A 26,157-nucleotide genomic window follows, 5' to 3' on the forward strand; every position below is an offset into this window, starting at 1 on the left:
CCGTCTTATCTGAGTTCAGTTTCAGGCGGCTGTTCTTCATCCACAAAGCGACGTCTTTCATCCTTTTGTGTAGGTTGGTTCTGGCGGTGGCGGGGTCGTTGGTGAGGGAGAGGATCAGCTGGGTGTCGTCGGCGTAGGAGATGATGTTGAGGTTGTGTTGGCGTGCGATGGCCCTGAGGTGGCTCATGTAGATGTTGAACAGCGTGGGGCTGAGCGATGATCCTTGTGGTACGCCGCAGATGACTTCGGTGGCCTCTGATCTGAACGGGGGGAGGCGGACTCTCTGTGTTCTTCCGGCGAGGAAGGAGATGATCCACTCCAGAGCCTTCTCTTGGATATCGACGTTGCTGAGGCGCTGCACTAGGGTGCGGTGGCAGACCGTGTCGAACGCTGCGGAGAGGTCCAGGAGGATGAGGGCTGCTGTTTCCCCGTTGTCGAGCAGGGCTCGGATGTCGTCGGTGGTTGCGATGAGGGCGGTCTCGGTGCTGTGGTTGGCTCTGAAACCGGACTGCGAGTGGTTGAGGGATCCATTCGTCTCGAGGAAGGCGGCCAGCTGTCTGTTGACGGTCTTCTCGATGACTTTAGCAGGAAAAGGAAGAAGCGAGATGGGGCGGTAGTTTTTCAGTTCGGTGGGGTCCGCTGAAGGTTTCTTCAGTAGGGCGCTGAGTTTGGCGTGCTTCCAGCTCTCTGGGAAGGTGGCGGTGTCGAAGGAGGCGTTGATGATGTCTCGGAGATGGGGTGCGATGATGGAGTCTGCCTTCTTGAAGACATGGTGCGGGCAGGGGTCGGTTGGTGATCCGGAGTGGATGGAGTTCATCATGCGGATGGTGTCTTCGGTGTTGATCGGGGTCCAGGCGCGGAGGGTGGTGGTGGGGGGCGTTGGTGCGGTCATGGGGTCCGTCGGCTGTGTGCTGAAACTGTTGTGTATATCTGCGATCTTGTTGTGGAAGAACGCGGCGAGCGAGTTGCAGAGGTCTTGTGATGGGGTGATGTCGTTGTTTCCGGCGCTAGGGTTCGAGAGCTCTTTGACGATGTTGAAGAGTTCCTTGGTGTTGTGGGCGTTGTTGTCTAGTCGTTCCTTAAATGCGCTTTTCTTGGTGGTGTGGATCAGCTGGTGGTGTTTTCGGGTGGCGTGCTTGAGGGTGGTCATGTTGTCTATTGTCGGGTCTCTGCACCAGGCTTTCTCGAAGGCACGGCAGTTCTTCTTGGAGCTCTTGAGTTCGTCGGTGAACCAGGATGCTTTCTTGTTGCCGGGTCTGACGGGGGGGTCTTCAGTGGAGCGAGGTCGTCTGCGCAGTTGGTGATCCATCTTGTGAGGTTGTTGGCGGCTTGGTTGGGGTTCGCTGAGCTGGCGGGAGGGTTCTGGCTCAGGGATGTGGCTATCTGGTCGGTGGTGATCTTGTTCCAGCTTCTGCGGGGAACCTGTTGCGGGTGGTGGTGGAGCGTGGTCCTTCTGAAGCTGAAGTGGACGCAGCTGTTGTCTGTCCAGTGGAGTCCGGTAGCGTGGGTGAAGGAGATGTCCTTGCTGGAGGAGAAGACGGGGTCAAGCGTGTGGCCGGTGTAGTGGGTGGGGGTGGTCACCAGTTGCTTGAGTCCGAGGTTGGCGAGGTTGTCCAGCAGGGTGGTGGTGTTGCTGTCATTGTTGTTCTCTAGGTGGAAGTTGAGGTCCCCTAGGAGGATGTAGTCAGCGGAGGCGAGGGCGTGCGGGCTGATGAAGTCTGCGATGTCTTCGCTGAATTGTGTGTGCGGTCCCGGGGGTCTGTAGATGAGGGTGCCTCTGAGGGTGGTCTTGGGGTCGGTGTGTATCTGGAAGTGTTGGTGTTCGGCGGCTGTGAGGGTGTTGCCGGAGTTGGTCGTGATGCGGATGGTGTTCTTGTAGACGATGGCGATGCCTCCTCCTGTCTGGTTGACGCGGTCCTTCCGGGTGATCTTGTATCCGTCCATGATGGCGATGGCGATGTCGGGCGCTGAGGAGACGTTCATCCATGTTTCCGTGAGGAAGGCAACGTCTGGAGATGTGGAGTCGAGGAGGTTCCAGAGCTCCACGGCGTGTCTGTGAACGGAGCGGGTGTTGAGCAGGATGCACTTCAGGTGGTTGCTGCTGAGGGTTGGCTTGGCGGGTGCGGTACAGCTCCGGATGCAGGAGAACTTGCAGGATTGGCAGGTGAAGGGTCCGTGGGTGCGTCCTGGGGTGGATCGGTGGCAGCCGGGGATTCGGCCGGTGTTGAGTGCGTTGAGGGTGGCGGTGTCGTAAGTTCGGCGGGCCGGCTGGCCTCTTCAGGGGCCAGGGGTTCTGGCGCTGGGCGCGGTCCAGGCGCGGACGGGCGCAGACGGGCTTACCTTTGGCGTGCCTTCGGCGCACAATCGGCGCGCTTGGTGAGCGTCAACGCTGCGCGTACGCATGCACTCTGCCATAAATGGAGAGTGGGGGGGCGGGGTGAGGGAGGAGCAGCTGGGAGGCGGGAGCGGGGTGGCGAGTGGGGGGGAACGATGCAGTGATGCTAGAGGGAGCGGGGGTGGGGCCGCGGGGGAGCAGCGGCAGGGAGCGGGGTGGGGCAGCGGCACCGAGGTGCAGGGGAGAACTGGAGCGACAAGGGGCAACAAAAACCAACATGAGGAGGGACGAGAAAAACGGCAATGAAACAATACAGAATACAATGTGAAAAACGAAGCAGGCACAGAGGGAAAGTCAGGGGCAGGGGGCCAGACCCAACAGGGGCACAAGACTACTCTTGGCAGAGGCAGCGGGAGGAGAATGGCCACACTCGGGGTGGGCCACGCGGCAGGAGGAGCGACCGGACTGACCAGGTCAGGTCAGGTCACAGCTCCTTGCTCGTGAGCCTCGCCTAAAGTACTCTTGTGGGAGGGAGGAGCAGCTGGCAGGCAGGAGCGGGGTGGTGAGTGGGGGGGAACTATGCGGTGATGCTAGAAGGAGCGGGGGTGGGGCCGCTGGGGAGCAGCGGCAGGGAGCGGGGTGGGGCAGCGGCACCGAGGTGCAGGGGAGAACTGGAGCGACAAGGGGCAACAAAAACCAACACGAGGAGGGACGAGAAAAACAGCAATGAAACAATACAGAATACAATGTGAAAAACAAAGCAGGCACAGAGGGAAAGTCAGGGGCAGGGGGCCAAACCTAACAGGGGCACAAGACTACTCTTGGCAGCGGCAGCGGGAGGAGAACGGCCACACTCGGGGTGGGCCACGCGGCAGGAGGAGCGACCGGACTGACCAGGTCAGCAAAATAAAATACTCTCATTAAGAGGGCTTAAAAATAATGCTCACAGTGCAACTCTTCTGTACCCATGGCTTGTCAGGGGTTAACCAACACCAAGCCTTTTGCCTACCAAGGATATCTGTGAGATTCCATGTAATAAAAACGTATCTGTAGGCTTTTCAGAGTAATAGCAATCACTTTTAAACGCCTAATGACTTTAACATATGCTTTGCACAATCACTATGCCTGGCTTACTGCCTCTGTTGCAAATTTTCATAAGAAATAACCAGGCCTGTAGCCTGTGTCATTGGATAGTTACCATACCGAACTCAAGCCTATCATACTGAGCATACTTTTTCCACAAGGCAACCATCCAGCATACAGTTGTAAATGTACAAATGTATACGAAATTACAGTTGGCTACGCAAAATACTGTCTCTCCTATAAGAGCCTAACAAGGTTTATTGTAGTGCACTTCTTCTATCCCCAAGGTTGTTCGAGAGGGTCACTAACACTAAATTCCTTGCCTACTACAATAACCTGTGAACATGTTACAAAATACCTGCCAACAGGCTTTAGCACAGTGTAATAACAGTAATCCGTATAAGCCTATAAGTCTTTAACACACACTTTTCACAACAAGTAGGTGAGGCCTACCTGATTTTTCATAATGTTCGAAATAAACAGGTCAAACCAATGATATCTTACATGACCGTACATCTTTCCCGGCATCAGCCTATTCAAGTGCATATAAAGTGGCAACCATTATGCATACAAAAACATTCACATATTGAATTATCCCTTTAGAGATACACACATTTACATCCTCTGCTATCACATACAGTCAGTAACACCACCTCAAGGGATAACACCAACTCAGGATGTCAATGCACTTATATGGTCATTTAATAAACAGTTAAACAATTGTTCAGTAAAAACATACAATAAAATATCACAAAATACATTCAGTGTATCACAGTTAAAAACATTCATAAATCATTAAAATCCAAATAGCCCCATGGAAAGGAATATGATAAGACACTTAAATCTGTCATTAAATAGTTAATTTGCAGCTATAGACAGCACACCACAAAGGGATTAATTATCTGTCCTCATATGTTTTTGTCTTTCACAAATTTAACTAAAAACTCTGGTGTCGACGTGTTTCGGTGGGTTAAACCTATATGACCGCCTTCATCAGGACAAACATATGGATAGGCCATCTCCTTTGCGTTATTAGAAATTCATTAAACTGGTGCAGCACACACTCGGTAATAAGCTGTGTTGAATGAGGCTGATAGTTCAAAAACTACTCATCATGTCTACTTCACAAATCCGTGTGTAGTAAAGGTCCTCTGTTCAAAATAATGTTCCGGTCCAGGGTCAGGAATTCTTCTTTGGGCAGCTACTGTTATTTATGTGATATTCTTAAATGAAGCCTTGCCCTGGATCCCGGATCTTGTAGTGGTTAAAATTGTTAAATTCTTCTCATATATCTGCACCTTTTCGGTTCGTAACGATTCCCAACAAACATAGATAGAGTTTTTAAAGTGACCATGTTGTGATTCCACCGGATCAGTCGACCGGAGTTGATGATCAGGTCTCATGCAGAGTACCTTCATATTTTAAAGCTACGTGGTCAATAGAGTCACTTCAAAAACTCTATCTATGTTTGTTGGAAACCATTACGAACCGAAAAGGTGCAGATATATGAGACGGTTTTGTCCTCTGCAGCACCATCTCTGAAACTGCTGGTTTCAGTTGCCGCAGAGGACAAGAGCAGCAAACTATGTTACCAAGTCCGTCGCTGGTTCCGTGTCTTGAAGGCACCGCAGAAAGCACTGCTGCACTTCGCACCACATCCCTGGTCTCTCTGACGCTGCTGGGCGACTGTCACCGAGCCGCTGCTTGAACCACGGCCTGTGGGCACTGCACTCCGCACCGCCTTGCTTCACTCTGCCTGGACCTCACTAACACCGTTGCTGCTCGCCCGAACATCGACCGGCTCTGTCGCCTGCACCGTGACCTGTCAGCACCGCATCGAGCACCCCCTCACTCCGCCTCATAGCCTTGGACGCCATTGGATGGGCGTCACCAAGCTGCTGCCCACACCACGCTGTGAGGGCACAGCACGCTGCACCGCTTCCACTTTACCCCACAACCGCGACTGTTGCCCCGATCGACTCATATCAATGGGATTGGCGCAACGAGAAAGGTACTGTCTACAAGTCTGTCGATGATACAGCTGACCCGTACCAACACGGTCTGCTAGAAGTTTTGGACTCTGTCATTTTCAGCATTGTGGTAGATCCGGACAGAGCTACCGACTTGGAAGAACTGTGTTTTTGGGCTATTTCTGCAATTTAAAGGTTATCTTGCTAAGTACCTATTTTTCAGTATTGTATGTTCAATTTTTGTCGTTTTGGGTCTTGTTGGTTTAGACAAAGATTTGCCATTTCTTTAAACTGGTGTGGTGTCCATTTGTAGTGTTTTCACTGTGTTACTGTATGCATTCACAAATGTTTTACACACTGCCTCTGAGATAAGCCTGTTTGCTCGTGCCAAGCTACCAAGAGTGTGAGCAGGGTTTATTTTTGAAGTGTATCCCCCTTACCCTCACTAGAAAGAAGGGTCACTACTTGGACAAAGGTGAAAACCATTGCCAACTAGAGATCCCCCTTTCTAACATAGCCTGGTCAAATCCTCTGATTAGTGGAACCAACATGTGGGTGGAGCTAAGTCCCTCTGTCAGTAGTACTCTGAAAGCTAATTTTTGTTGATCACATTAGGTAAGGTGACAGTTGCATTGTCGAGCCAGAGATAACTTTTCATGTAGATTATGTAGCCTTGGGCATCTCATCCTGCTCTCAAAAAAAAAAACGTAATTCTGAAGATTAAAGTTAACAATGGAAATGGAAGGTTGCTAGGATTGCAATAAATTCCTTATGACTACCCTCCTTCCATGTGCTGCTGCGAGATAAAGACAAATACTATAAATTATCAAGTTATCAAAGACATTTTAGCAGCATTACAATATTATATGTGTGTCTGTGAAAGTAAAAGTGTATGCAGTCTCACTGCTGCTGGCTCAGGCATCTGGTAAAATAAACAAAATAATCACAGCTGCGTGGAGGGAAGCACATTTTTCTGTGGAAGCACACAACTACTGCCCAATCAAAGAATAAACTTCTCTCACAAGATGTTAACTTTCTTAGTCAGGCCTCATTTACCAGTATTTGTGCTCCTGGTGCTGTATATACAGAGCTTTGACCACATCCATAAACCTAGAAGTAAATTCATAAACCCTCAACGCCTCCCATTAATAGGCCGAGCGCACCCTATTGCACACCTTAGCCCCATCAATGATGAAAATAGCTAGGAGATCGAAATTCTCAGTTGCCAGATCTGCGGCTGATCTCAATTGATGTGTCAGATCATGCAACTGCCGATTTGGCACAAAACCTATCTGATCCGGGTGCACTATCTTGTTGACAACCTGGGAAATCCTCTTTGCTAGACTGCTTGTATAAATCTTTGAATCAAAATTGAGTAATGAAATGGCCTGTATGAAACTGCTCTCATGGAATCTTTATGTGGTTTCAGAAGTGAAGCAATTAGGGCATTGTTCCTGTATGGAGTGATTTCTGCTAGCTCCTCTAATGGCATGTTAAACAGGACCTCCCATATTGGAACTATTATTTCCTTCATTGCTTTAAACAACTCCCCAGGAAGGGCATCTGGACCTGCAGCCTTCTAATTCTGGGATTAATCGATGTGCGCAATAATTTCCTCCTCTGTAATATCCTCTAATATCTCTTCATATTCTAAGCTTGATAGAGATTGTACTTGAAACCCTACCAACCACTTCCTCAAAACCGATGCCCTAAAATTTTCCCTCTCAGAATAAAAGTCCTCGAACATTTTATAAAGGCATTCCAATATTTCCTCAGCATCTTTTGAAACAATACCATTACCAGTCCATTATCAAACTTTCGATGCAATTCCGTCCCATTTCCGCTAACACCTTCTAGGCTAGCAACTTGCCACTACTTTCACAATAATCAAAATGTGCAAGCTTCTTATCATGCCATCTTGCCCTCACTCTACTCTCAATGGCCTGAACATACGCTGCCTGTTTTCTTGCCAGCCTCCCTCTCACTACTTCTGTGCAGCCTCCTGGAGGCAAAACGAGAAGCTTCCTCTGCATAGCTCCTAAATCCTCTTCAAAGCCCCTGTCATCCTCTCATAATTTACTTGACCTAATAAAGTCGTGATTTTGCAATAACCCATGGGTTATATGAGGCCCAAATCAACACTAAAGTAACACCTACTCCTAATCCGTGCATTGCCCACCTAGAGTCAATCCACGATTTATGGAAACTGATCTCGAACAAGACTGCAACATGATCGGAGCAGTGAATTGGAACATGTTTTATCACTTTAGCATTGTTAGGTAGCGGTTATCCATGAAAAAGTAGTTGATCCTACTAGAGCTCCGGACTTAGTACTATAAAATGTATACCCTCTCCTTACCCCACCCTTTATCCGCCACACATTACATAGATTGAAATCTGTCATCAGATTCTTCAAAAATGTCCTCTGCTTGGTGATCTATCCAACACTTCATCCAAACATACATTTAAATTGCCCCCAAAAACTATGGATAATGGGAAACCCAGCAATTCCCCCCAAATCCTGTAGAGGAATAACATTATCAAAATTTGGGCCATAATAGCTCCCACAAGTAAACTTATCATGCCCAAAAGTCATACAACCTACCACCCACCTACCTCAACTGTCAGTTTTGAAGTCTATGACATTTACACCACCATTTTTCTTTAAGAAGCACAGCACCGTTGGTGGAAAGGGACTTATAGGAACCCACGACCTGATGAACCCATGGTAAACCACTAAAAAGACCATCACACACCATTGCTGAAAGATGTGTTTCCTGCAGGTCTATAATGAGAGTCTGGCAATCCTTCCAGTACTAACATATTAAACTCTGTTTTCTTCTACCTCAAAGGCCATTAAAATTCCACGACAAAATCATCTATGCCCATTCTATCCTAGTGACAGCCGGTTTTATTGATATAATTATCAAAACTGTCCTTTCAGCAACCTAGGACACCTGACACTCCAATACTTCCAAAGTGGCCATGAGGATAATTTTTACCAGTCACCCTTTTTTTGTCTTTTCCCCTGTTTTACTTTTAACCCTCTCTAAAACTCTTCCCTGTGAATCCTCCCAATGTAAATTCCGCCATGCCATTTCAAGCTCCACATTGGGAGAAAAAGAAAGAAACACATGCTTCAGAAACAAATGTGCCAAAACTACTCCTACCAGCCCAAAAATAAAAAGCTACTAAGAAGGCTGTGAGAAATGGAAAAACAAAATCCAATACAGGGAAACAAATGTAGCCAACGCTAAAGGAAAAGAGAGCACACAAGGAAAAGAAATTCGCAAGGGAGAGCAACTGAGATCAGGACACTGAAAATGCATCTTAGTGACGTCTTCCGCTTTCTCAATACAGCTGACATTATGCATTTTATTGTCCCACATAACTTTGAGCATGGCCCAGAAACCTAAGCATGACCCTCGCTCCCAGCTTTTGCATTTCCCCCATCTTTTGCACCAACTCCCCCTGCCCCTGCTCTGGGGCTCTATGTATGTCTGATCTAATAGTGTATGTACTGTATTGTATTGTAATTGCATTTATATAGTGCTTACTACCCCAGACGAGGCGTCAAAGCGCTTTTTCGGCGGATAGCACGCTACTCCGGGACCCATAGAGGATTAGTGTTGAATTAGTATAGTGAAACATGCAAGTACATTTTAAGTGCTGGATAGGTTAGTCAGTTATTTGGATTTGGAATGATAGCAGGAGAGAGGAGGACAAAGGTTCATATTTATTTATCGCTTGTTGACGCATTCAGGAAGCCTATACAGGATTAGTGGTGAATTAATATGGTGAAATATGAGGTCATTTCAGTAGTGGATATTAGTCTGTTACTTGGAGTGAGAAGGATAGCGGAGGGATAAAAGGGGAAGAAAGATTTGCATTCATGTAGCCCTTGTTACCCCTGATGGGTGTTGAAGCGCTTTTCTGGCGAGTAGCACGCCACTCCGGAACCCTTAAAGGAAACGTGTTGAAAATTAGTATAGCATAAATATGAAGTAATTTGAGTAGTAGATATGTTGTTCAGTTATTTGGGCAGTATATTTGTATAGTTGAATATGGAATTTGAGAAGTGAACAGGTTAGTCTGTTAATTTTGATTGAAAAGGATAGTGGAGGGATAAAAGAGTGAAGGAGTTTTTTGTTAATTTTTTTGAGGTCTTAGCAGTAGGAAGAGGCTTTTGGATGAGTAAAAAGGAGTTTTGGAGTAGAGAAGTGAGAGGGGAGAGTTTAGAAAGGTTTGTTTTAGGGGATCGGTGTAGTAAAAAGAGGTGTCAGATGATGCAAGGAGGGGTAGAGCAGGAGAGAGTCTAGAAAGGGTTATTTAGGCGATCATAGTAGTGGTATGGGGTTTGAGATAAATTAGAGAGTGGATGCAGAGGATATATTGATAGATGTATAGGATGAGAGATAGGGTAGTGCATTGGAAGGAGTAGTAGAAATAAGTTTGAGATGAGTCAGAAGGTTGGGCTAGAAGATATATTGAGCGAAGTATAGGCTGAGAAATAGGGTAGTGCATTGGAAATGCTAAATGATAAGAAAGTGATAAATGTATAGATCCATAAGTACATTGAAAGTATATAGATACATAAAGGAAGTAAGTATATTTAGATTAAATATATTGATAGAGGCACAGGATGAGAAATAGGGTAGTGCATTGGATATGCTTTTTCAGGAGAAAAGTAACAGACACACAGATCCAGGTACATGGAAGGTACATAGATGCACAATGCTCTGTTTGTGGATGTGGATGGTGTGGGCTGGGTATTGCTAAATGAGAAAAAGGGCAACATTTCTGGCCCTGGTCCTGGTCAGTCTCGACCAGGCTCAAACAGGGAACTACCCTTGTCTTCTCCGCCCTTAGCCTCGATGCCCGGGCTGAGACGTCCTAAGCCTGGCCTTTTATAGCCCTAGTAATCAGGTGACACTTTCAGCCAATGGGAACCTTAGCCCTAACACTATCCAATCACAACACTAGCCCTAAAATCTAGAACCAATAGGAGACCAGGACCTTACAGCCAATCTTAGCCCTAGTGTAAGCACCCAATCAACCTGTCAGCTTTTAACTTCCCATCTTTTAGTGCTGAGCCCAAGATCTGTTCCTTTATATTATACTATAAGAAGTTGACCTAAATCTTCCTAGACTTACTTCACCTCACTGAGCATTTGAAGGGGTCCCTATGGATCCTTTGTATCTCTTTCCCCATATCTATCTCTGGATTTCCGTTCAGAACCCTCTCCATGAAGACCTTAATCACACAACCCTTCAGATCACTCCCCTCTAGCCTCTCAGGAACATTATAGACCCTCATATTGTTCCATGTCAGGGCTGCCTATTATCCCTGCTACTTTTTGAAATATACATATACAAATGATATCTCTTTGTATATAGACGTTATAGTTAGTTGGACATTTCACCCGTACAAAACCATAGAAATTCCCCCGTTATAGTTAGTTCCCCTAACTATAACTCGCGCCCCTGCAATGCACTGCTGATGACGTCACATATTACATCATTCATGACATGGTCAGTGACATCACTGATGACATCACTGATGACATCTCAAATACAATGAAGCGCGGGGTCCCACGCTTCATTTTGTTAATTTAAAAAAAAATGCTTTTTTTGAGCCCGGGGGGTTCTGTGGGACTCCCTGAGCAGGCCTAGGGGGTCAGGGTGTTTTGACCCTGCCCCCTTTTCTTGTTTTTCGCATTTGTTTCTTGTGACTCGGTTCTACTGAGTCACAAGATGGCTGCCAACACTTCCTGGTTTGGAGTGTTGACAGCCAATTAGAATAAAGCTCGTGGTTGGGAGGGTGCGCGTATCCACCGCGCTTCTAGATATTTTCTCAGCAACTACTGAACAGATTTACACCATTTTAAAAAAGGCCGCTTTTTGCCAAATTTAGTGTAATTCCGTTCAGCAGTTTGGGCTGTAGCCATGTCTAAAGTTTCCTATAGAAAAAACCATGTAGGAAACAAGTTTTGGGACCCCCCTTTTTTCTCTACCCCCGCTTACCGAATCACCCCGAAACTTTTAGGATAGGAGCTGACCCACGCGCCCCACTAGTTTTGAAAAGTTTGTGAAGATTCGTCAACCGGCGCCAAAGTTATTGGGGAAAGAAAAAACACTTTTCTTATAGAAACTAGGTCCTAACTATAACTATCTACTTTGGCCAAATAATAAGGACCAGGAATCAATAATTTGAGCTAAGTGGTTTTATTTCTAATTAATAGTTAATCCGATATATATACATGCTGCCAGGAAATTATTAAACAGATAGGAGATTACAGCTGGCCAACTGAAATATCACAATAGGTTCAGTCTCAATAGGATAAGATGCAAATTAATCACAGCAATACAGAAACTGAGAATCAGAAATAGGTGTTCCTTAAAGACAATCTGATTCTTTCGCCTAAACATGAATGTTCTAATGTCATCTAATCAAGGCTCTAGGTTTAGACTAAAGATAGTTCATAGAATAGGGTCAAAAGAAAATTTGAAAGAGTGGGAATGTGTCAGTATGTTATAGACTCAAGAAGAAATCTTGCAGAATTGGAATAAATGTTTGGCATGAAGCTTCACACTTGGGAGAATAAAATCAGGAGAGAGGTCTGTACCCCTCAAAGTCTAAGGTAATCTGAACTAACTTCTAACAGTGTGATCATTGATTAAAACAATAGAGAATTCAGCAACAGTCGTATCTCTTTCCACCCACCAGGAACCAGTCGCTACAATCATTATGTAATTGCATCGTTACCAGACTTTCCCATCCCACAGAACTGGAACAGTTAGTGCAGCATTGAACATCCCTCCTAAACTGATACGCGATGAATAGGAGGCTTCATCGGCTCATTAGGTCTTTAAGTTTCTTGCCAAGATTTTCTTCTTTCTCTAGCTAATGAAACCTTAAGTACGTCCCAGCATAGGAAAGAATACGCTGAGCAAGCAAAGCACATTTCAAAATCAAGGCCTTTAGTCAAGCTAACTTTAACTAAACATTTAAATGTAATGTATGTGGTCTTGTAAAGTGCACTGCTGCCCTGAGGCGTCGTGGTGCTGTAGACCGCTGGGGAACCCATCCTGGCTATCCCTGTGAGATGGTCCCTTACTGGGTATCTCCAAGGTGAAACCTGGCATCCCCGGCGAATGTGGGGGGCCGTTGTACAGATGAGGCAAGCTAATGCCCAGAGTTGCCGAGTGTGATCCATGTTTAGAGTAGGCACCGAGGCGAGAATTATCGAGTCCGCTGACCCTGGTCCATGACCCTGCCGCGTCGGGAAATTGAACCCTGGTCCCTGGCCATCCTCTGCTTTCGGGTCTGCCGCCTCTAACCAGTGAGCCACACCACTCCACGTGCACTTCAAATACATGGTTATACTTGCGCACATGTAAATCAAGCACACATGCAAACGTGAACAAAAGCTGATAACCCTTTCAAACATGACTTTCAGAATATATGCAACTGTGACCTAAAGTTCAAATGCAAAGTTGAATACATAAGATATTTATCTGAACATTAGTGCACACGTTTATGAAGCTTCAGTTTCTGAGTGGTAACATTTCATTAATGCATTTATATGTTCACACGTTAATATTATTAAGGCCAAATATAAAAGCAAATTTCGTGTTGATGACCGTGTAAGGGATGGGGTCTAATTTGCACTCCTCCACTGGGAATTTTTAATATTTACCACCTTATTGTGCTATGCAAAATCTAAAGTTTGTGGAAATGGTGATTACACATAATTTTTTAAGTTCAAGAAAATTTTATTTGATAATGACAAGAGAAAAACAAGGTGTCAAAACAAAGTACATTGGAATATAAACTTGAAAACATGTGGATTACACATAATTTTAAATTCTGAATTGGGAGAAATTTGCCTCAGACCCCAAGTATTTCCAATATCAAATTCCCCCAAATACTATTTGAAGAAATGTGTTCTGGTATATCAGGACAAAAAATTGAGAAAATGTGCAGTTCAAACAAGCACAAACCCACAGTCACAGGTGATTCCCTTCAACAACAATTAATACCCTGAATGTTGTGCAAAAAATCCCTCAGGCAAAAGCGAACCATGTGGCTACAGTTTGCATCAGTGAAAAATAGGCAAATCTAATCTAACATTTTAATGATTTGTATTGATTTTCTCTGGAAAGTAATTTCAGAGTCATAGTGTTTCTCAAATGGTACTTAAAGGAAGTGCATGCATGCAATCGGGCATAGGCAAAATAACATGTCATTGTGCATATTTTTTTCAGATAATGACGGATTCAGAGCTAGAATGTACGACATTACCCAGCATCCATTTTTTAAGCGGACCATTGCTGTGCTTGTCCTGGCTCAATCTGTCCTGCTCTCTGTCAAGGTATGTTCTTTTTTGTGGGATTTGCAACAGCAAATCAACATTAGCTTACCTTTTTTTAAATGTAATCTTTATTTTATTCATTTATTTATCGTTGATTTCTAAAGCCCTATGGGGCAGATTTATGTCAAACTTGCGCCACTTTTATGCCGCCGTTGCGTCACGCAACGGTGCGGAAACGTGGCGCATCCCTGCGACCTATTTACAACATGACGCATCTAGGCAGATGCGTCACGTTGTAAAGCCCTGCGCCACATGAAACCTGCGTCAGGTTTCATGTGGGCGTTCTGTCGCAGGGTGGGCGTTCCCTCGCAGGAAAGCCCCGTAAAACTGACGCAGTGAAATCTACAAGATTTCACTGAGTCAGTTTTACGACGCTGCTGGGTCAAATCCTTACGCCTGCTTGAAGCAGGCGTAAGGAGTGACGCACCACGTTATGTATGGGTGGCCTCTGTACATTGCAGGAGTTGCGTCGCACTTGCGACGCTACTCCAGCAATGCTCCGCCCGTACACCACAAGATGCGTCACGCATCTGCCCTTCCTTGCACCATGGTGCGCCGCATTGTAAATGCGGCGCATCTGTGGTGCCGCAAGGAGGGAATTGCGTGACGCATCAGTTCTGGCGCATCCCTGCTGATTTGCAGAGATGCGCCAGAACTCATAAATCTGCCCCTATGTGTCACTCCAGTGGCGGCTAGTACTATTAGCTGGAATGGGGGTGATCGGGGCACAAACACACACAGAAACACTCACTCACACTCATGCATTCACATCCGTCCACAACGCTCACTCCCAAATATTCACGCATGTACCAAACATTAAAAATAAAATCATACATACCTGTGCAGCTCTGCCTTGGAGTTCCCAGGAGGGTTGGGACTGCTGCCTTCCCAAATTGGCTCAGTCCTTGGCCCTTCAGGGCTTAGTACTGAAGCGCCCAGGTCAGAGGCAATCAGAGACACCCCCCTTGTAATAAGGGGAAAGGCCTTGAGGTGCTTTGCCAGGGTGAAGTGGTCACACCCACAGGAGCTGTGACTTCTTTAGCCCGGCAAAGTTCAGCTCAGGCAGCCAGGAGCCTGCGCATCTAACACATGTCTAGCTCCTGGCTGCCTACCTTGAAAATAAAGAGTGTCCTTTAGGCTGGCCTTTACTGAGCCTGACAGACACTCTTTATGATGGCCAAATGGAGAAGGGGCGTGGCCCCTCAGCCAATTACAATGTGTTGTGGCTGTGTCACTCCCTATCCCACGTTAGGGATAGTGATAGGGAATGACCGCTCTGTAGTCTAATATTCTATTGTACATGGGAGTTTGATTGCATACCATGTCATGCAAAGCCATTTATGTATTTTTCCTAGGAACATTTTCCTGTTTTGAATTTTGAAATTCAAATAGTGTGCCCTATACAATTTAATTTCCTGTTTGTGCCTGGCTCTTAAACCCTGCTTTTGTCTTTTTCCAGTGGGATGTTAATGACAAAGTCACAGTCCCGCTAGCAACAATGTCAGTGGTTTTCACCTTCATTTTTGTGTTAGAGGTAAGGTATATCAGTCACAATATTCTGTAAATTCTAATAAGTTATGTAAGGGGATTTGGAAGATTTTGAATCAAACTTTTTATGTTCCTGGGCAAACCCTGGTTATCAATGGTTTATATAAGGATAGACAAGACTTGGCAAAACCAAAACATCTGACGTTAATGTACTACGACATGCACACATAGGCACATCCAAATGCTGTTTTTTAAGAGTTCATACATTAAAACCCAACTTTTTTAATTTCCCAAGGTTTATTTAAATACGTGTTGTTGCAGCACTCGAGAAACTAAACATACTGGGGCAGATTTACAAGCCCTTTGCGACACTTTTGCGTCATCTTTAACATGGGAAAAATGACGCAAAAGTGGCGCAAGGGGCATGTAAATCTGCCCCACTATATTTAAAGTATGGTTTCTCTACTCTGATCTGCCCATGAAATAGAAAATACAATGAAGCAATGTATAACATACAGTACACACAAAGTGAACCTTTTAGTCATTTTAAAGTAAGTGTCAACTAGAAATAGGTTGAGAATTATGATATTATATGTTTTCACTCATCTTTATCATGTATTTTGTTCTTATCATAGAATCTCTTCCCTTCAAAAAATGCCCAGGATGTTTTTTCTGAAAGACATGGTCGAACATCATTCACTCTGCTTCAGATGCTAAACCCTGTATAGCTGTAAATTGCTCAACGTCGTTGTATATGTATAGTGGTTTTATTTAGCATCAACCTGTGGCCACTTTGAAGCGCCAGACATACAGCCAGTAATAAAAAGGTGTTGACCTAAGGAAGCTGCTGCAAAGACATCACATCCTGGCAATTTTACATGACAGCGGGTTAGTTCCAACTCAACTGGCTGCACTGTGGTGTGCTGTGCAGGCAGTGACACGTTCCCCTCTAGAAAGAAGCAACTACAAAATAAAACCAGCATCCTATTATCTGCTGTAAAAGGCATAAACTCCATGTAAAATGTATAACTGCACAAGGGCTTTGTGGGCCGAACTGAATATGAAAGACACTTCAGGGAAGCAATGGTTAAAAGGAGCTCCCTCAAAGCAACAGATGTCTGAAAGCAGCTGACCCAAAGCCCCTTTGTATGCATTATTTACATGCGATCGGGTAGACTGCTTGTTGTCTCGTCAGACCTAGAATGAATGATGCACTTTATCCTTTTGAGGGTCTCGACTAGACAGCGCATGTACTGTCTCTTCAAGACATTTTCTTTTACTATTAGTGAGCTTACAGCCTACCTATTGCTTACCAGTGGTTGGTGTCAGTGTCACTCTCATATGCCTGTTTCTATAAGGTCCACTCATGACAGCTTAACTTCCTTTTTGTCTGCTAAACCCTCCCATGGAGACACCTTTTGCTATTTACATGGACCAAGCAAAACACTATGCAAAAAAGAAGAATTTTACATTGCAATACATTCCTTGTTGTAGCAAAAAATGATATGAATGCAAGCAAAACGGTGTCAAGTGTCGACATAGGAGCTGCCGCGTTCAACATCCTCATGCCTCAGTAGTTCGGGCTGATATATATGTGCAACTTGTCCTGATGATGGTCCTATGGATTAAATAAACCGAAGAGGGACCGAAACGTCGACGCTTCACACCATTTTGCTTGCATTTATATCATTTTTTGCTTCAACAAGGAATGTATTGCAATGTAAAATTCTTCTTTTTTTGCATGGTGTTTTGTTTGGTCCATGTAAATAGCAAAAGGTGTTACATACTACTGAAATCAATCAACTGTAGTAGTATTGTTGTTGCCATGCCAAAAAAACTTTTGATAAAGAAATTATGAAATAAATAACAGTATAATACTGTATCTACCTTGCTTCTGGTGAATGATTGATCACTTAACTGACAATAGTATTAATTGATGAAGAATATCTAAACAATTCCTCTGAGGACAATTGTAAATGTGTTATTGATCATACCCAGTCCTCACGGGATTATTGGGTGGCTCTGTTTTCATGAACAAACCCTCCCATGGAGCATGGCCCAAGTACTTGTGTTCTTACCCTGTTTCTCTTGTGGGAGCTCTTTTTTTTCTTTAGCTATAAACAGTCCTTGCGAGAGCACGTCACCCACTTCCTGAGTTTTAGCTTTCTTGGAGCAATGCCCATTTATTTATTAATGGCTGAGTATTTCTTAGTATTTAAATAGTTTTTCATGCAACCAAAGGCAGCATATGCCTTGATTTTTTTAAATTAGTATAACTTCATGTTATGTACATGCCAGATTATGTAAGCAGTCATTGCAAGTGCACTTTTTTCCTTCTACAGTCTGATAAATCCTGCAGTTTGTCATTTATTTCCACATTGGCCATTTATTTTTTATTAGTATAACTTCCTTTTATGTTCACAACAAATTCTTACCCTATACCACCCCACTCTATGCCACTTAACTCTACTCCACTGTACTCTACATCACTCCAGGCCACTCCACTTGGCACCACTCTACGCCCCTCTACTCAACTCCAATCTACACAACTGTGCACTAGTCTGTTCAATGCCATTCTACTCTATGCCACTTCACTCAACAGCACTCTGCTCTGCGGTACTCTACTCTATCTCACTCCATTACACTGAACACTGCTCTACCCTACTCTATGTCACTCCGTGCCACTGTTCTCTACTCCAATTCTACTTGATGCATCTCTACTCCATGCAATTCCATGCCACTCCACTGTACTCTTCACCACTCCACTCCATGCCACTCCTCTCTACATCACTCCTCTCTTTGCCATTCCACTCTATGCCACTCCACTTAATACCACTTCACTGTACTCCACTTTTCATCTCTCCACTCTTCACCATTCCACTCTGTGCCACTTTACATTTCTCCACTCTATGCCACTCCACTCTAAGGTACTTCACTCTATGCCACTCTGCTCTGTGCAATTCTACTCTATACCATGCTACTCCATGCTGCTCCATTCCACTGTACGCTGCTTTACATCAGTCTTCTACACTCCATGCCACTGTACTCTATGCCACTCTACTCCACACTCTGTACTCTATGTCACTCTACTCTATGCTACTCCACTCTACTCTACTCCACTCCACAGCACTCTACTCTGTGCCACCCTACTCCATGCCCCTTTCCACCAGTCCACACTAGTCCACTCTGTGGCACTCCACTCTATGCCATTCCACTCTATGACCCTCTACCCCACTCAATGCCACTCCACTATATGTCTCTCCATTCTATACCACACCATCTCTATGCTACTCCACCGTACAGTGCGCCACTCCGGTCTACTGTAGCCACTCTGCTTTACACCACTCCACTATATGCCACTCTACAAAATGTCATGCCACTCTACAACATCTACTCTATGCCACTCCACTCTATGCACACCACATAACTCCACACCACATTACACTGCTTCCCTCCATGCCCCTCTACCCTATGCTGCTCCATTCTACTCTACGCTACGTCACTCTACTCCGCTCCACTTTAAGCCATTCCACTCTGCTCAACACCACTTCGCTTTACGCCACTCTAAACCACTTGACGCCACTCTACCACACTCTACTCTATGCCCGCCACTCTATGCCATTCTGCTCTACACTACTCCGTGACACTCTAGTCTATGCTGCTCTACTTCACTCCACACCACTCTACTCTATGCCACTCCATGCCATGCTATGCCACTCTATGCTGCTGTACAACAGGGCTTAAACACATTGGCAAAGCCACTAGCTCTAGGATAGGGGAGAACTATTGGCTTTACCAATGTTTGTTTCGATCAAGCAATTGACCAGCTGAGCATGCCTTAAAACTTATAACTAGTTTCCCATTTGTAGTTCAGGGAAGACTATTCCTCCTGGATGCATAATATGCGTAATTAGTCCTTTTCTTTCGTGTGTGTTGGTTTCTCTTTTAGGAAAGTCCAGTCGCTTAATTATTCTGACATTGCTGAAAAAAACATAAGTTCATACAATCGTGGCTACATTCTACATTAATTCAAAATGTGGTGAAATATTTGCTTTGAAATGCCATGTGTAATGAAACTGCGAGTCAAAGTTTATTATAGAAAAACAGAAACTGAGCAATCCAGTTCAGACCACAATATCTATATGAATTCAATTTCACAATGTGGAGAAGTGTGGCTCACTGGTTAGAGCAGGCAGACCCTGAAGCAGAGGTCAGACCCGGGACCAGGGTTCGATTCCCGACGCGGCAGGGTGTTGAGCTCAAATGTCCACGGACTCGATAATTCTCGCTTCGGTGCCTGACCTAATCATGGGTTCACACTCTGCAACTCTGGGCATTAAGCTTGCTTAATCTCCACAACGGCCCCCCCGCGGCGGGATGCCTGGCTTTCACCTTGGAGATGCCCTGTAGGGGCTATCTCACAGGGAAAAACCAGGACGGGTTCCCAAGGCAAGCGCGGAGATACCCCTTCGGGGGTCGATTCTGGCGCTATATAAGAAATGTAATAATAATAATAATAATGTATTCATCAAAGATATTAAAAATACACTGCATGATAGTACAACAATAAAGAAGAAAGAAAAGTATTTGTGTCTGTGTGAGAAGCATGGCTATGAAAATGTGTATGCTGGATCGCTACATCACACAGGATGGCATTCATATCTATACTACTATTATAAAGAGAGAACACAACCCTTTTGGCAAGGTAAACTCGGGAACCACAGCGCCAAGCCAGACACCCGATACATCCTTGAAATTGTCAGGGTGTGTAGATGGACATAGGCTACATAAAACTAAAATAAAACGTAAATTAAAAAAATTAACTTAAAAACAAAGTAGTCCCCTGAAAGAAGCGCCAGCCGCGACGTCTGCGTCATGACATCGAGAGCGCGGGGAGGGGCGGCGTTCAGGAGCAACAGGAAGAGCGGAGGACATGATCGCGGGGAGGAGCTGCGGACAGGCGGGGAGGAGCGGCGGACAAGCGGTAATGACCAGCGGTAAAATCAGCAGCGCGAGGAGGAGCGGCGAGTAAGGTATGTGAACCTAGAGGGACGGGCCGAGGGACGTGACCAGCGAGAAGCGGAGGAGCAGTGGAGCGGTAAAATCAGCAGCGCGAGGAGGAGCGGCGAGTAAGGTAAGTGAACCTGGAGGGACGGGCAGTGGGACGGGCCGTGGGAACGGGCCGAGGGACGGGCAGAGGGACGAGCAAGCCTGAAATGCTGCCCCCAGCCCCCTTCTGCCCCAAGCAACGCTGGGGCGGGCTGCTAGTATATATATATATATATATATATATATATATATATATATATATATATATATATATATATATATATATATATATATATATATATATATATATATATATATATATATATATATATATATATATATATATATATATATATATATATATATATATATATATATATATATATATATATATATATATATATATATATATATATATATATATATATATATATGTTGCATCCAAATTGCCCAAAAGCAGCGAGAGGGCACACCACGGCACTGTACCTTCCGGTATTCTAGCCTCGCTGCAGCTCGCTTTTCTTTCCCCAAAGTATTCCAATCTGCCTCTGCCGACGCGTTTCGAGGCTAAGTACGCCTCTTCATCATGGGCTGGCAGGTACAAAAACACTGACACGCACCTCCATTGAAAATCGTCGTTTATTCAAAATTGCTCCCACAGTGGGCGTGGCATGAATCAATAGCGTGATGAAGTTCTGGGAATTGTAGTCCCCTTTGGAGGTGCCAATTATTTCCTTTAGTAGGTTCAGAGTCATTTATACCAATTTAACAGTCTGTTTGTAACCCTTAGTAGGGAGGGAATTTCAAAGACGAGCTTATGTTAGCAGAAAAGCGCCGTGCTGCATCGGGTAGGAGAAGTTCCATCCTGCAGTCTTCAAACCTGTTGAAGCGGAGCTCCTCTCCACGGCATGAGCGGCCGTGAAAAATGTTGCATCCAAATTGCCCAAAAGCAGCGAGAGGGCACACCACGGCACTGTACCTTCCGGTATTCTAGCCTCGCTGCAGCTCGCTTTTCTTTCCCCAAAGTATTCCAATCTGCCTCTGCCGACGCGTTTCGAGGCTAAGTACGCCTCTTCATCATGGGCTGGCAGGTACAAAAACACTGACACGCACCTCCATTGAAAATCGTCGTTTATTCAAAATTGCTCCCACAGTGGGCGTGGCATGAATCAATAGCGTGATGAAGTTCTGGGAATTGTAGTCCCCTTTGGAGGTGCCAATTATTTCCTTTAGTAGGTTCAGTGTCATTTATACCAATTTAACAGTCTGTTTGTAACCCTTAGTAGGGAGGGAATTTCAAAGACGAGCTTATGTTAGCAGAAAAGTGCCGTGCTGCATCGGGTAGGAGAAGTTCCATCCTGCAGTCTTCAAACCTGTTGAAGCGGAGCTCCTCTCCACGGCATGAGCGGCCGTGAAAAATGTTGCATCCAAATTGCCCAAAAGCAGCGAGAGGGCACACCACGGCACTGTACCTTCCGGTATTCTAGCCTCGCTGCAGCTCGCTTTTCTTTCCCCAAAGTATTCCAATCTGCCTCTGCCGACGCGTTTCGAGGCTAAGTACGCCTCTTCATCATGGGCTGGCAGGTACAAAAACACTGACACGCACCTCCATTGAAAATCGTCGTTTATTCAAAATTGCTCCCACAGTGGGCGTGGCATGAATCAATAGCGTGATGAAGTTCTGGGAATTGTAGTCCCCTTTGGAGGTGCCAATTATTTCCTTTAGTAGGTTCAGTGTCATTTATACCAATTTAACAGTCTGTTTGTAACCCTTAGTAGGGAGGGAATTTCAAAGACGAGCTTATGTTAGCAGCTACAGCGAGGCTAGAATACCAGAAGGTACAGTGCCGTGGTGTGCCCTCTCGCTGCTTTTGGGCAATTTGGATGCAACATTTTTCACGGCCGCTCATGCCGTGGAGAGGAGCTCCGCTTCAACAGGTTTGAAGACTGCAGGATGGAACTTCTCCTACCCGATGCAGCACGGCGCTTTTCTGCTAACATAAGCTCGTCTTTGAAATTCCCTCCCTACTAAGGGTTACAAACAGACTGTTAAATTGGTATAAATGACACTGAACCTACTAAAGGAAATAATTGGCACCTCCAAAGGGGACTACAATTCCCAGAACTTCATCACGCTATTGATTCATGCCACGCCCACTGTGGGAGCAATTTTGAATAAACGACGATTTTCAATGGAGGTGCGTGTCAGTGTTTTTGTACCTGCCAGCCCATGATGAAGAGGCGTACTTAGCCTCGAAACGCGTCGGCAGAGGCAGATTGGAATACTTTGGGGAAAGAAAAGCGAGCTGCAGCGAGGCTAGAATACCGGAAGGTACAGTGCCGTGGTGTGCCCTCTCGCTGCTTTTGGGCAATTTGGATGCAACATTTTTCACGGCCGCTCATGCCGTGGAGAGGAGCTCCGCTTCAACAGGTTTGAAGACTGCAGGATGGAACTTCTCCTACCCGATGCAGCACGGCGCTTTTCTGCTAACATAAGCTCGTCTTTGAAATTCCCTCCCTACTAAGGGTTACAAACAGACTGTTAAATTGGTATAAATGACACTGAACCTACTAAAGGAAATAATTGGCACCTCCAAAGGGGACTACAATTCCCAGAACTTCATCACGCTATTGATTCATGCCACGCCCACTGTGGGAGCAATTTTGAATAAACGACGATTTTCAATGGAGGTGCGTGTCAGTGTTTTTGTACCTGCCAGCCCATGATGAAGAGGCGTACTTAGCCTCGAAACGCGTCGGCAGAGGCAGATTGGAATACTTTGGGGAAAGAAAAGCGAGCTGCAGCGAGGCTAGAATACCGGAAGGTACAGTGCCGTGGTGTGCCCTCTCGCTGCTTTTGGGCAATTTGGATGCAATATATATATATATATATATATATATATTCAAGCTCCTGGGTCTGCCACCAAGTTGAAGGAGCACTCGAACAACAGAGAAGGTTTTGACCCGTAACCTTTATTGTTAGGTACAAACTGCACACGTGGGTGGGCGGGATATGCAGAAACTTCGAATCACCTGACGCGTTTCAATTTCTATCTTCCTCAGAGGCTTCTACCGAAGTTTTCGTGCGGCACTCCTACATGCTCACTGATTGGGCCATTCGCGCCCCTCAGCATTGTAGATGTTGAAGTCTTTAAAGTCCATAAATGAACGCACTTTCTTAACTGCTGCCCTGTATGGGCCCCTAGACTCTGGATGAGCCTCCACCAACGCTGCAGTCTTAATCCATCTCCGCTGCTCCACAGTCGAGATAGGTAACATCCCATCTCATGGCCCCCGTTTTAGACAGGATGGTGCACCTTCGCGGCTGGGCGCCGCTCTGTATTCAAGCTCCTGGGTCTGCCACCAAGTTGAAGGAGCACTCGAACAACAGAGAAGATTTTGACCCGTAACCTTTATTGTTAGGTACAAACTGCACACGTGGGTGGGCGGGATATGCAGAAACTTCGAATCACCTGACGCGTTTCAATTTCTATCTTCCTCAGAGGCTTCTACCGAAGTTTTCGTGCGGCACTCCTACATGCTCACTGATTGGGCCATTCGCGCCCCTCAGCATTGTAGATGTTGAAGTCTTTAAAGTCCATAAATGGACGCACTTTCTTAACTGCTGCCCTGTATGGGCCCCTAGACTCTGGATGAGCCTCCACCAACGCTGCAGTCTTAATCCAGCTCCGCTGCTCCACAGTCGAGGTAGGTAACATCCCATCTCATGGCCCCCGTTTTAGACAGGATGGTGCACCTTCGCGGCTGGGCGCCGCTCTGTATTCAAGCTCCTGGGTCTGCCACCAAGTTGAAGGAGCACTCGAACAACAGAGAAGGTTTTGACCCGTAACCTTTATTGTTAGGTACAAACTGCACACGTGGGTGGGCGGGATATGCAGAAACTTCGAATCACCTGACGCGTTTCAATTTCTATCTTCCTCAGAGGCTTCTACCGAAGTTTTCGTGCAGCACTCCTACATGCTCACTGATTGGGCCATTCGCGCCCCTCAGCATTGTAGATGTTGAAGTCTTTAAAGTCCATAAATGAACGCACTTTCTTAACTGCTGCCCTGTATGGGCCCCTAGACTCTGGATGAGCCTCCACCAACGCTGCAGTCTTAATCCAGCTCCGCTGCTCCACAGTCGAGGTAGGTAACATCCCATCTCATGGCCCCCGTTTTAGACAGGATGGTGCACCTTCGCGGCTGGGCGCTGCTCTGTATTCAAGCTCCTGGGTCTGCCACCAAGTTGAAGGAGCACTCGAACAACAGAGAAGGTTTTGACCCGTAACCTTTATTGTTAGGTACAAACTGCACACGTGGGTGGGCGGGATATGCAGAAACTTCGAATCACCTGACGCGTTTCAATTTCTATCTTCCTCAGAGGCTTCTACCGAAGTTTTCGTGCGGCACTCCTACATGCTCACTGATTGGGCCATTCGCGCCCCTCAGCATTGTAGATGTTGAAGTCTTTAAAGTCCATAAATGAACGCACTTTCTTAACTGCTGCCCTGTATGGGCCCCTAGACTCTGGATGAGCCTCCACCAACGCTGCAGTCTTAATCCAGCTCCGCTGCTCCACAGTCGAGGTAGGTAACATCCCATCTCATGGCCCCCGTTTTAGACAGGATGGTGCACCTTCGCGGCTGGGCGCCGCTCTGTATTCAAGCTCCTGGGTCTGCCACCAAGTTGAAGGAGCACTCGAACAACAGAGAAGGTTTTGACCCGTAACCTTTATTGTTAGGTACAAACTGCACACGTGGGTGGGCGGGATATGCAGAAACTTCGAATCACCTGCCGCGTTTCAATTTCTATCTTCCTCAGAGGCTTCTACCGAAGTTTTCGTGCGGCACTCCTACATGCTCACTGATTGGGCCATTCGCGTCCCTCAGCATTGTAGATGTTGAAGTCTTTAAAGTTACGGGTCAAAACCTTCTCTGTTGTTCGAGTGCTCCTTCAACTTGGTGGCAGACCCAGGAGCTTGAATATATATATATATATTTCCAACATCTCATTACTGTCTTAGCCTTGTGATATACTATATGAGAATAGTATTGGGTTTTTCTTTATGACAGTAGGATAGCCGATACACGGCATTATTGTTGTTTGTGGTTTTACGATAAGCAAAACAGTATAACATATGTAGAATTGATACACTCTAAGATGGCGCCCCTTGCTGCGAAAAAGCATCAGTCCTTTGTTTGTTTTCATATGAGTTTGTAAACATTCATAATGGCGCTGCGCCCGTCTTGTAAGATGAAATCATTGAGAAAGGGAGGGCTCTCCCGAAACGCGTCTGTCTTCAATAAACCTGCCCTGTGAAAACGAGCTGTGCGGTGCTTGCGAGTGCTTTTTCTTTCCTATGACCCTGCTGGGCATTTTTAGGATTTTGGAGCTTCAATATATATATATATATATATATATATATATATATATATATATATATATATATATATATATACTTGAATACAGAGCGGCGCCCAAGTTGTAACCCTTAGTAGGGAGGGAATTTCAAAGACGAGCTTATGTTAGCAGAAAAGCGCCGTGCTGCATCGGGTAGGAGAAGTTCCATCCTGCAGTCTTCAAACCTGTTGAAGCGGAGCTCCTCTCCACGGCATGTTCATTTATGGACTTTAAAGACTTCAACATCTACAATGCTGAGGGGCGCGAATGGCCCAATCAGTGAGCATGTAGGAGTGCCGCACGAAAACTTCGGTAGAAGCCTCTGAGGAAGATAGAAATTGAAACGCGTCAGGTGATTCGAAGTTTCTGCATATCCCGCCCACCCACGTGTGCAGTTTGTACCTAACAATAAAGGTTACGGGTCAAAACCTTCTCTGTTGTTCGAGTGCTCCTTC

At 45.6% G+C, this 26,157-nt stretch overlaps 1 protein-coding gene across 1 annotated transcript in view; it reads left to right on the forward strand.

Annotated features, from left to right (window-relative positions):
• NALCN (sodium leak channel, non-selective) overlaps positions 1-26,157 on the forward strand; it is a 2,672,759-nt gene that overhangs the window by 2,498,564 nt on the left and 148,038 nt on the right. The window contains exons 31-32 of the mRNA XM_086934370.1: positions 13,657-13,763; positions 15,223-15,297. Coding sequence (XP_086790496.1) covers positions 13,657-13,763; positions 15,223-15,297 — 182 coding nt within the window. The remainder of the gene's footprint in view (positions 1-13,656; positions 13,764-15,222; positions 15,298-26,157) is intronic.

This window comes from Lissotriton vulgaris, chromosome 8 (assembly GCF_964263255.1).
Source record: "Lissotriton vulgaris chromosome 8, aLisVul1.2, whole genome shotgun sequence".
NCBI classification, from domain to species: Eukaryota; Metazoa; Chordata; class Amphibia; order Caudata; family Salamandridae; genus Lissotriton; species Lissotriton vulgaris.